Source organism: Jaculus jaculus, chromosome 2 (genome assembly GCF_020740685.1).
Source record: "Jaculus jaculus isolate mJacJac1 chromosome 2, mJacJac1.mat.Y.cur, whole genome shotgun sequence".
In the NCBI taxonomy this organism is placed as follows: Eukaryota; Metazoa; Chordata; class Mammalia; order Rodentia; family Dipodidae; genus Jaculus; species Jaculus jaculus.
In genome coordinates this window covers 188,725,027-188,738,145 of record NC_059103.1, presented here as the reverse complement: position 1 = coordinate 188,738,145, position 13,119 = coordinate 188,725,027, and the positions used below count along the sequence as shown (strand labels likewise).

Here is a 13,119-nt window from a genome sequence, read left to right as displayed (position 1 = left end):
TTCTTTGATAGCAGCATGGGAAGCAGTATCATACTTACTTGGAAATTCTCTCTATTGTTGTGGTCAGCAGAAAAGGTGCGATACAAGATTGATGGGACATTAGCTCATGGAAATGACTGAATTATTGCAGAACCTTGTCAGGACCAATAGCCTGAGTGGCACTGTAGAAAACATCCAAGGAAGAAGTTCAGTGGATTTTGTTCACACGGTTCCTTGCTGGCACATCACAGTCTTTTTCTAGACATTGCTTTATTGAGAATTTCTTCTTTGAACTTTACCCTTGTTATTTATTCCTGAACTCTAAGCCTTTTTTTTTTTTTCCACCAAACAAAATAAGGGACAACTGAAGGCATAGTGGGAAGAATTAGGAAAAACACTCATGTTTTAGATATTGTTCAATTTCCTAACTTCCCATTCTATAAAATGGAAATAAAAGTAACATCTCTTCTCAGGGTTGAGTAAGTCAGTTTTGATAGTCAGTCTATAAAATGATTGCATCTGTCAGCAGCGCATACACTTTCATCATTGATAGAATATTGTAAGTCACATATTCAAACCTTGTACAGTTAACCCACCAAAGTGGGGATGATAGTGTGTCAGCATTACTTTGACGAGTCAAATGTACAAACAGGAAAACTGAAATGAGAGGCTTTCAGGAGGCAAGCAAGCGAGGAACACTGATCTGGCATCCTGGAATTAAACATACCCTCTGACTTATCACAGCCAAACCAACTTCTCAGCCCTGAAGCCACCATGTAACTTCCCAATGCTACAGTAGTTCTCACTGAACATCAAAGCCTGTGGAATCATAGCCCAATTGACTAGGAACAAAGAAGCAAGAGAACCATCTCCCAGTTAGACTTGGGAGGTATTTAAATGGTCTGAGTTTCAGGTAATGTTTTGTGCAGGTATAAGTTTATGATGTGTACAGAACTAAAGCTCTCTAATGTAGAAGCCAGTTTTATATACACAAATGACGTCCCTACTCCATTCATTATTTTCTGATAGTGAGAAGGGCATCTGAGGCAGAATGGGGAGCCCAGGACATCTTGCTCACCATTCCTTGGTCACCCTCCACTCTCTACTTTTCATTAGGAACATCTCATGCAAATCGGGAAAGGAAATCTCAGGCCATCTGTGCGGCCTCTTAAAAACATGTTAATTCCAAAAGCCAGTTGCTGTAACAAACTCAGGGTCTTAAAGTTGCAAAAGTTTATTGGACAGCTGTGGAAATCAGAAATCCTGAACAGGTGCCGTGGGGCTCAGAGTGAGGTGTTGGTAAAGCAGTTATGGGACCAAGATCATTTTGGGGTCTTCTCCAGCTTCTAGAAGTTGTCAGAACTCCATGACACCTCACCATTTCACTTTGACTTCCACTCACATTGGCACATCTTCTTTTTCTCAGGCTTTCGTGTCTCCCTCCCTTGTGTATAAGGATCTAAGAGATTCAATTGTAAGGACCTGCTTGGATAATACAGGCTACTCCCCCATCTTAGGGTCCTTACCTTACCACATGTGCAAGCCCCTTTGTCATGCACAGTTACAAACTGACAGGTTTACAGATTCTGCGGTGACATCTTCTGACACTGTGACTCCACCTGCTGCAGGAGTGACTTGGGCCTTTTGTCTGCTCCCTCCTGTCTCACAGCCACTTCGATCTGAAGGCAGTGTCAGAACCACAGCTGTGGGTCCTCCTCCTTCAGACGTAGGCTCCATGGATACTGCAGACCCCAGCCCACCACCAACACACACATATCCCTGACCTCTCTTCCCTGCTTTCCATCCAATATCCCTGCCTATCCCCTCACTGCCATATGACGGGGGTGGGGGAGCACAGTATATCACAACAGGTAGCCCTTGTTCTTCTCCTTTTTCTATCTGTGTGTGCGTGCGTGTGTGTGTGTAGGTAAGTGTATGTGGAAATCAAAGGACAACTACAGGTGCTGGTAGTCACTCTCCACCTTGTTAGAAGCAGGGCCTCTGGCTGTTCACCATCGTGTTCCCCGGGCTAGCTGACCCACTAGCTTCCAGGTGATCCTTCTGCCTCTGCCTCCTTTCTTGCTGTGATGGTATTACAGATGCTGGTGCTACGGCTTCTGACTGTACATGGGTTCTGGGAATACAAACTCAGGTACTCACACTTGTGTTTATTTAACCCCCTGAGCCACCTGAAAGGGTTCATGTGGTCAGGTCTGACCAATAAATAATGATAGGGAAAGAATTTCATTGGCGACATGAGATCTTTGAGCACCTTCTCTGTGCCTCTGGTTAGATCATCAGCCATGAACAAGGTAAGTAGACTTTAGGTCACATGCAGAATAAAGACAGGCAAGGTGACCCACTCTTATAATTCCTAACCCCTTGGGAAAGTAAAGAATGAAGACTTGGGGGCTGGAGAGATGGCTTAGCAGTTAAAACACATGCCTGCAAAGCCAAAGGACCCCGGTTTGATTCCCCAGGACCCTCGTAAGCCAGATAGATAAGGAGACACATGCATCTGGAGTTCGTTTGCAGTGGCTAGAGGCCCTAGAACACCCATTTTCTCTCTCTCTCTCTCTCTGTCTCTGTCTCTCTCTCTCTGTCTCTCTCTCTCTCTCTCTGTGTGTATTTTTTAATTTATATGTTTCTCCCTCTTTCAAATAAATAAATAAAACAAAAAAATTTAAAAATAGTTTTCCTGTAGATGTAAACATGGGTACTAGAGGAGAGAGAGTGGCTCATAGGAAAAAGTGGAGCACACACCCAAGACATACGAGTAGTCTGCTCAACACTCAGTTTCAGAAGCCCAGAAAATATTGGACCCTCACACTTCCTGCTGATCTAAGCAGCTCACTCTGTCTCCACCCCACCATGGAAATGAGAAATAGATTTAGCAGATGTGATTGCTGAGTGCGGGGGAGAAGGCAAAGGGTAGTACTGTGGGCATTTAGAAATGATCATTCTCTTTATTCCGTGTAGTCAGCCCTGGGGATGGAAGTGTTCTCATTTCGGGGCAAGCACAGTAGTGCAGACCTCTGGAGCAAGAAGGGAGCTGAAAGGAGGCTGTACTGATCCTCCAGCGTAATGGACGATGACACCAGGGCCACCAGGGCTCTGCTACTCTCCTGAACTGCCCCATCCACCTCCCGAGTCTCACCCTCCACCCTGTGGGTCCTTTGTCTCCAGGCAGTGTTGAGATGAAGGCAGAGCTTCCAGCAGCAGCTAGAGATGGAACCTCCACCCCAGGGCCAGAGGTGGCGCCAGAGAGCTGGACGTCCACAGAACAAATCCAAACCTCCAATGTGTGTTCCACAGAGACGTGGTCACAGCTGGAGTGCCCACAACCATCCTTAGAGCATGATTCTTCAACTGGGGCTTCGATGACTCGAACTCCTGTAGAACACTGTTTCCATAGAAACCTGCAGTGGGTGACCCAACTTTGCAGGTTGTGTGTTTTACAGACCTCACTGTGTTGGTCTGCTGAGGATTGTCCTTGTTACTTAAACACTGGGCCTGTCTTTTCTGGACGTGGGTTTTCTCCACGCAGAGTGCCAGTCCTGTCTTTGAGGATAACGTGTGGCTGGGGTGGGGCGGGGTGGATAGGGGAGGGAGGAGCCTGTGTTCAAAAGTGGCTGTGCTCAGTTGAAAACGTCTGTTATGTGGGTTTAGCCAGAACCAAAATGGAAATCCTCCTCCAGGGCTCGGCTCATCTGCTTCTCTCTCCATTTCTAACCCCCTGCAGGCCGAGCCCTGCTGAGACTCACGGACAAGAAGCTGGAGCGCATGGGCATCGCGCAGGAGAACCTGAGGCAGCATATCCTGCAGCAGGTGCTCCAGCTGAAGGTGCGGGAGGAAGTGAGAAACCTGCGGCTCCTCACTCAAGGTAGCCTGCTGCCTCCCCGTGGGTGGGTGCCTGGGGAGGTGGGGCGAAGGAAAACCTTATCACCATGACAGAGGGGAGCCGGGGACAGTGTGTTATTATTTCCTTGCAGGGTTCCCTTCATTTAAAAACAACAAGATATGTACTTTTAAAGACTCCTTCCCTCCCAAAACTTTCCATGCGTTGCTCTCCAGAGGGAGAGATGCGCCCACAGGTGACGGGTGAACAGACAGACTCTCACCGGCACCGACCTCACCACATGCACCTGCGCTGACCTCATGCTGGACCACCTTGGCTCGTGCCCAGCACATGACTCAAGGTTGGATTGCTCTTTCCAGCGTTGTGAGGTGTTCGTCTGCGCAATTTTGTAATGGAGCCTTAGCCATTTTCCGAGGGGGCATCGGAAATTGACTGATTACATACTTAATATGACCACTGATATAGATGGGATTTTTTGTGCTTTGTTTTATTTCACTTTTCATTGGTTAATGGGGGACATATTTTACATGTTTTTAATTGAAGTAAATATACATGTTTATACTTTAGAAATTGTGCCAACCTAGGCTGGAGAGGTGGCTAGTGGTTAAGGTGCTGCAAAGCCTAAGGACACACATTCAACTCTCCAGGCCCCACGTAAACCAGACACACAATGATGCAAGCATACAAGATCACACATGTACACAAGGGGCCACTCACATCTGAAGTTCTATTGCAGTGGCTGAAGGCCCTGGCATGCCAATTCTCTCTTTTGTTCTCTGTCTCTCTTTCTCTGCCACTCTCTCCCTCTCACATTAACAAAGGCAGTCTATTGGGCTTGCCTGAAAAAAAGGAAGTAATTGTGACAGCCCTATTTCTCTCTTAAAATAAAATAATTTGGGCTGGAGAGATGGCTTAGCAGTTAAGCACTTGCCTGTGAAGCCTAAGGACCCCGGTTCGAGGCTTGATACCCCAGGACCCACGTTAGCCAGATGCCCAAGGGGGCGCATGCTTCTGGAGTTCGTTTGCAGTGGCTGGAAGCCCTGGCGTGCCCATTCTCTCTCTATCTGTCTCTTTCTCTCTCTCTCTCTCTCTCTCTCTCTCTCTCTCTGTCACTCTCAAATAAATAAATAAAAATGAACAAAAAATATTTAAAAAATTTTAAAAAATAATTTAAGCTAGGCTGAGCCTCTAATCCAAGCACTCAGTAGGCAGAGTTAGAAATATAGCTGTGAGTTTGAGGCCAGCCTGGGACTACATAATGAAATCCAGGTTGGCCTGGGCTAGAGCAAGACCTTATCTCAAAAAGAAGAAGAAGATGAGGAAGAGGAGGAGAAGGAGGAAGGGGAGGAATTTAAAATATAGACCATACAAAATTAAAGTCTGGACTAGTAAGTCCATATAATTTATAACAGAAGAAAGAAAAACTTTGATATGTTGACAGCACTTAGCAATTCTATAACTATGAAGTGACAGAAAAAAAAACCTTTAATTTGTAGAAAAATAAAACACTTAGTCCTGCTGTACGTGACTTGTGTATCTACATAAGATTTGGTAGATAGCAACTTCTGTTAGCTCTAACCTTTATTTATTTCTTTGATGCCAATTATGCGTCATTTTAAATGAAAGGATGATAAAATAAGTGTTTTTGAGAGCCTTGGGTATTTTTCAATCTGCAGGATATAGTAATTGCGTGTATGTGAATGTTGGAGAAATCTAGGTCAGCCAAGTTTCATGTTACTGCATTTAGATTAACCCAGTAATAGTCTATTTTCCTAGAGGAAATAACATAGTCCCCAAAAGATGACTGCTGCAAGAGGATAAATACAGAGTGTGAGTGAATGAAATATAGTATAGTGTTTGATATGCATTCTTTGAATTTTGTCCACTGAGTCTTACAATAGTGAGTTTATTGATACTAGTATATTGAGTGATTTGAATCTGAATGTGACATGATGATATGCTTTTGTTTCTTTTAAAAAGTAAATAGAGATAAGAAAATTTATGACAAAAATTGCCATCACAGTGCTATTTGTAAAATGAAAAAAAAAGTAAGTTAGAACAAACTATATGTTGTTTGGAAATAATCAAGTAACTCTGCTTAAATTCTGTGTAACCTAGTCACTAAAAGTACAACTGTAGGGAATGCTCATATCTACACTTGGGCATACCCTACACACACACACACACACACACACACACACACACACACACACACTAAACTAACTACACACAATGCACATACACACAAAAAAGTATATTTTCAAAGAATACACAACGTGGGAATGGATTCAAGATATGGGGGATGGTGATAAAGCCATATGCAAAATTTTGTTTACAACATGAACTCAATTGTTCAAATATATAAATTATATATGTATTCTTACACATAACTGGAAGGACTACAAATTACTATGTCAATGTTTTCATAAAGATTCTCTCCAGATGGTAGGATTCTAGGTAGGGTTTTTTGTTTGTTTGCTTGCTTTGGTTTTGGTTTTTCAAGGTCGGGTCTCCCTCTAGCCCAGGCTAACCTGTAATTCACTGTGGAGTCTCAGGGTGGCCTCAAACTCATGGCGGTCCTCTCATCTCTACCTCCCAAGTACTAGCATTAAAGGCATGCACAGGCTGGAGAAATGGCTTAGCAGTTAAGTGCTTGCCTGTGAAGCCTAAGGGCCCCGGTTCGAGGCTTGACTCCCCAGGACCCACATTAGCCAGATACACAAGGGGGTGCACATGTCTGGAGTTCATTTGCAGTGGCTAGAAGCCCTGAAGAACCCATGCTCTCTATATCTGTCTCTCTCCCTCTCTCTCTCTGTCACTCTCAAATAAATAAATAAAAATGAACAAAAAATATTTAAGAATAAATAAATAAAAGATAAAGGTGTGCACCACCACACCCGGCTATAGGTGATTTTAATTGTGTTTTTTATATTTTCCATATATACTACTACAAATGCATATAATCTTTTAATCAGAGGATGTCAACAATATTCAGCCTGCTCCCCAGCACAGCTCTGTCCAGTTTCTGGAAGTATCTGAGCCTCTTCAACTCCTGGTTTTCCTCCTGTGTTGACACAGAGAATGAGACCTACAGACTCTGCGAACATTCCTTTGTCATCTTTTTCTACCTATGTCCACCTGCCTAGTGTATACTGTCATCACCTTCTAAAGCCATGTGTGGGCTGGAGAGATGGCTTAGCGGTTAAGCGCTTGCCTGTGAAGCCTAAGGACCCCTGTTTGAGGCTCAATTCCCCAGGACCCACGTTAGCCAGATGCACAAGGGGGCACTCGCTCTGGAGTTCGTTTGCAGTGGCTGGAGGCCCTGGCATGCCCATATTCTCATTCATTCTCCCTCTTTCTCTCTCTCTCCTTCTCACATAAATAAACAAACAAACAAAAAAATTAAATTAAAGCCATTTGGCCCAGACAATGTAGAAGATTTTTTTTTTTCAGGCAGTACTTAAGCTTATTAAGCTAAATACATGTTTGTCTTTTTTGGAAGGTCATGCCAAGTTCAGCCTTTCTGATTCTGTTATTGGCATTTTCTTTCCTTTGAAAAGATATACATTCTGCATTCTTTCATCTTTGCTTTAGAAAATACCAGTTATCTAACTCAGGGGCATCTGGTCTTAACTCCTATTGTCTTTTTATTGCTTCATTTTCAAGTGTTAATGCTCAGACTTATTTAATTGTCAAGCATCCTTTAAAAAATATATTTCCAGGATGAAGATATGGCTTAGTAGTTAAGGCACTTGCTTGCAAAGGCTAAGGATCCAGGATCAATTCCCCAATGCCCATATAAGCCAGATGCACAAGATGGCGCATGCATCTAGAGTTCATTTGCAGTGGTTAGAGGACTTGGTACACCCATTCTCTCTCTCTCTCTCTCTCTCTCTCTCTCTCTCTCTCTCTCTCTCTCTCTCCCTCACTCTCTTGCTCTCTTTCTCTCTCACATAAATAATTAAATAAATGATAAATAAAAATTTTAAAATCCATTGCCTTATTTTCCTTTTAAAAAGGGACACAAAATTAACAGAATGTTTTAAAGATTGAAAATAGATGTAAAGACAGCTAAAGAAAGTTGAAACGAATTGAAGGTCTACTTTTTCTATAATTAGAGTTGAAAGGAGCTGGTTGGATGTTCACCATAGGGATGATGTGTGATTTAGTATTGAATATTTGATTTTTGACATCCACAAATATTAATCTGCAGAAACAATATGCTAAGTAAGTGAAAACAGCAATTTCAAAATACTACTTCATTTTTGGAAATCCTTGTGCTCCTTTCCTGTGGAAGGTGGTTCACATTTCCAGTTAACAGAAATGGAATACACATTCATAACACATGGGACCATCATTGGTGCTGTGCAATCAGTGTTTGGTTGGTGTTGATTGTTTTTCCAACATCCCCAACTATAAGCTTCTGGGAAAAAAACTAAGTTAATTTATGGCTTTTTTTGGATGATTCCTATAAATGGAATCATGTAGTATATACCCTTTTTTATTTGCTTCTACCTGGAATAATGTTTTAGAATTTAACATAGCAAGTCAGTGTTTAATTTCTTTTCATTGCTGAATGATATTTCATTGTATGAGTATGTTATATTTTGTTTAGACATTGTTGACAGATTGTTTCTGAATTTTGGCTTTTTTGGTGTTTGTAAATTTAATTTGTAACTTTCTGTATGAATACATATTTTCATCATTCTTAGGTACATTCCAGCAATGGAATTGCAGGTTCATATACTAGCTGCAAGTATAACTCAAGCCATAGAGTCTTAATAGTTATACATCCTACCAGCTCTGTCTGAGAGTTCCACTTTCCTCTCATCCTCACCACCATTTCTTTTTTTTTTTTTTTTAATTTTTATTTATTTATTTATTTAAGAGCGACAGACACAGAGAGAAAGACAGATAGAGGGAGAGAGAGAGAATGGGCGCGCCAGGGCTTCTAGCCTCTGCAAACGAACTCCAGACACGTGCGCCCCCTTGTGCATCTGGCTAACGTGGGACCTGGGGAACCGAGCCTCGAACCGGGGTCCTTAGGCTTCACAGGCAAGCGCTTAACCGCTAAGCCATCTCTCCAGCCCCCCACCACCATTTCTTATACTCTGTCTGAAACCCAATCTAGTGTGTGTGTTGGAATCTTTCATTGAGGTCTTGATTCACATTTCCTCGATAGCTGGTGATCATGAGCACCTCTTCCTGTGTTTGTTGGTCTAAAGTCCACTCAGATCCTTTGCTTATTTTTTTTGTCTACAATTTTTATAAATGTATATAATGTATTTTGATCATAATTCCCTCCAAATATCTTATCTTGACTGCCCTCCCTGCCTCCCTTTTGCTGAACCCCTCTGCCCAACTACTTTTCTACTTTGATGTCTTCTTTTTATCTGTGTGATTGGATGTGATCCACTGCAGAAAACATCTCCCACTTCTCCAGCTACAAAATTGTATTATTTGGTGGGCTTTTCTTTTAACTGGCCCTTCGTTTCACTATGCTTGAGTACTCACTATACTTGCAAGATCTAGAACGAACATTTTTTGTTGTCATTTCCAAATAGTAACTTGATCCTCTAAAGTTAAAACCCCATACATGTAAAGGACATTTGTTAAAAGCAACCACAAATGTGAAAACCAATTCCAAAGTGAAACTGAGTGCATTCTAAAGATTTGTCTCTTAAGGAAGCAACATTCTTTTAGGTGTAATTAAACACACACACACACACACACACACACACAAGTCATTTTTAACCAGACTTCCAAATTGGATACATACATCTGAAAACTCAATCTGCAGTGTTTGTGGGGAAAATAATATAATATATAAGTATGTCTAGCTTGCTCGTGTTCAATTGCTGTTTAAAATTGTCTTGAGGTTTTGATTTTACCACAGTGTCTTCTCACAGTTGGCTACTAGCCTGTAACTATGGGCCAACAAGATCCCAAATGGACCGAGTCAGCACCACCTAGCAACTGTGGGTTACCTAACACAGTGTCAATAAAACTCTTACCTCAGAATAAGCGATAATTTATTCTGAATCCAAATATGAGTGACCATGGCATAGGAACACAGATTGAGTTTGCTGAACATTCTATGTTCTAGTGTGTTAATAATTTCATGAAGTTTTTATAGTCATAGAACAAAAGATACTTAGCATTTCAGTAGTGCACATTGCTTTTGGGGTACAATACTGAATGATGTGTTTATATACCTCACTAGTATGAAATGTTTACTATATACAAAGCATGTGCTAGCTCTTAAACAATTCTTCATATTTTCCTTACTGTGGCCAAAACTGTTGGTCTGTGTGCTTATAGAGAAAAGAGAGGATAGAGAAATTAAGTAACATGTCCACAAAGCGTGGCTCAGGTCTGTCTGACTCCTATAGTTTTACCAACTATATTTCACTGCCTCTGAACTACAAAATTGGGAAATAGTCCCATCTCAGAGTGATTATTGAATGAGATTTTATGTGTAAATGATATTCTATAGATCATGACAATCATATGCGGGAAGTTGACATTTTTTACAAAGGACCAGATAGTATTTTAATCTTCGTAATGCATGTGCCATCAGCTGCACCTTCCCCAGTGTGCAAAAGTAATCACAGTCAGTACTTAAATGAGTTGAGCAGAGCTTTGTCCCAATAAAACTTTACTTAAAAAATAATTGCTGGTGGGCCGGAGAAATGGCTTAGCAGTTAAGGAGCTTTCCTGCAAAGCCTAAGGACACAGGTTCGATTCCTCAGTACCCACATAAGCCAGATGCACAAGATGTTTCATGCGTCTGGAGTTCATTTGCAGTGGCTGCAAGCCCTGGCATGTCCGTTCTCTCTCTTTCTTTCTCTCTCAAATAAATAAATAAATAAATATTTTTAAAAAATAGTAATTGTTGACATACATAAAAGGAAGCAGAGTGAAAAAACAACCTATGGAATGGGAAATAATTTTGGAGTTACATATCTGGTATGGAGTTATATAAGGAACTTTTATAAGGAAGTAAAAGCAAGAAAAAATAATGAATTTTTAAGTGAGAATAGAACTTGAGTAGATAATTCTCCAAAGAAGCTATACAAACAGCTAAAATCATATGAAAATTCATTCATCACTACTCCTTAGAGAAATGCAAATCAAAACCTCAGTGATGTATTACGTCACATCTGTTAGGAAGGCCACTTCTGACTATAGTCCTGCTGGATTCTTCTGAATGTGGTTTGAAGCTTTGAAACGCTGCTTGGCCTCTCCTTCCTTTCCTTGTAGCTCTCACCAGTCAAACATGACAGATTTGGAAAAATGCTACTTAGATTGTATCTTGCTTGCCTTCATTTGGTAAGTTTTGTTTGAATGGAGTAGTTATGGAGTTTTATTTTGTGGGGATTTTTTTCCCATTTAGCTACTATACATGAAAAGAATGAATTTTTAGAATTGTGCTGTTCTTCAAAGGATACCCTACCAAAGAGGGTGCATACCTTTACAGAACTGTGGCATGTATCTTGTGGGCCCTCTGTGGGAAAAATAGAATCAAGTTTTAAATAATGCCCTTTATACTGTATCATCAATCCTCTCATATGACAGGTTTGGACAGTACTGTATCATTCCTTGATTAGCATAAACTACCCCATTCCTATTTTATGGCACGTGGTGAGGACTTTATCTATCAGAGTTGTTTTTGACAATGATGCTCTAGAATGTTTTCTTTTCAGATGATGACTGATAAACAAAGCTGGTGACAGATAGCAAAACAGTAGTAACAGAAATAACTACAGATGTTAGCAAGGTGTAGAGAAATTTGGGCCCCAATGCACTGACTCAGATAGCCGGTACAGAAAACAATGTAGAAAGTACCTGTGAAAATTAAAAAAAATAGAATTATCATATGATCCACCACTTCTACTTTTTGACATGTGGCCATGAGTGTTCAAACCAAGATATTGTCTTGAACAAATATTGGCACACAGTGTTCATTAAAGCATATTCACAATAACCAAGAGATGGAAAGATCCCAGATATACACCTTCAGGTTAATTTATTAAGAAAATATGAGGTATAGATAAAATGGAGGTCCAGGCACATAATACCACTCCAATTAACCCTTAAGGTCATAATCTAAATGAAATATACTAGTTGCAGAAGAAGGTGTAAGGTTTCATCCATATGTTGGATCTAGCAAAAATCATAGAGACAAGTAAAAGAGGAGCTGCCAAGAACTGATAGGGAAGGAATGAATCCACATTCATGAGCATAGGGTTGCAGTTGTGTAAGATGAAAAAGTTATGTATCTCTGTTGTACTGTAATCTCAATATATTTATCAGTACTGAACTTTACACATAGTGACTAAGATGGTAAGTTTACTGTCATCTTTTTTTAATTTTTTTTTATTATTTATTTATTTGAGAGCGACAGACACGGAGAGAAAGACAGATAGAGGGAGAGAGAGAGAGAATGGGCACGCCAAGGCTTCCAGCCTCTGCAAACGAACTCCAGACGCGTGCACCCCCTTGTGCATCTGGCTAACGTGGGACCTGGGGAACCGAGCCTCGAACCGGGGTCCTTAGGCTTCACAGGCAAGTGCTTAACCGCTAAGCCATCTCTCCAGCCCTACTGTCATATTTTTTAATCTCAAGTAAAACAATGACTGAGCCACAATCTGTGGTCTCATGCTATACAGAATCACGAATGTACGCTTTCTATATAATCCTCAAGATAATTGTTTTTATAGTTGGTATTTCCCCTTCTAAATTATAAATGCTTCTCTCAAAGCCAGAGGTTCTGTAGTAAGGCTCCACTCCTGGAATGTCCGTTCCAGTACCTTTCTCAGACACAGAGACATGGATGGTATAGACTGTATGAGCAACTGAGATTTGAGTGTGTTTGGGCAATAGAAAGCAATCCCATGTTGCAAATAAGGCTGATGATGATATTAAATGATGTCATCTTCAAATGTCTATAATTAGTGTCTGAAAAGTGAAAAAAAAAAAAAAGAAGAGCTTTATTTTTAACCAAGGCTCATTAAACATTAGTGTTTCCCAAAGGACTTTTTCTACTTTGTTCAAATGTATGTGTCAAAACTTAGTTGGGAATTGCATGGACAGATGGACTTTCCCAAAGCTCCATCCTTGGGAAAGAAAATTTAGAAACATTGCATTTGAATCCAAGAAGACTTTTCAGAGCCACGTGTACAGTTTAGATATCTCAGTCCCGTTTCTTCTTAAGTGATGCTTCAGCAACTGAAGTAGGCTATCTGATGAAGTAAGCCATCTGCTCCCTCTTCCTGTTG

At 40.9% G+C, this 13,119-nt stretch overlaps 1 protein-coding gene across 2 annotated transcripts in view; it reads left to right on the top strand.

Annotated features, from left to right (window-relative positions):
• The window catches only part of Samd12 (sterile alpha motif domain containing 12), a 465,719-nt gene that overhangs the window by 249,554 nt on the left and 203,046 nt on the right, over positions 1 to 13,119 (top strand). For both annotated transcript variants that reach the window (XM_004661374.2, XM_045143829.1), the window contains exon 4: positions 3,722 to 3,862. In XM_004661374.2, the coding sequence (XP_004661431.1) occupies positions 3,722 to 3,862 (141 nt within the window). The remainder of the gene's footprint in view (positions 1 to 3,721; positions 3,863 to 13,119) is intronic.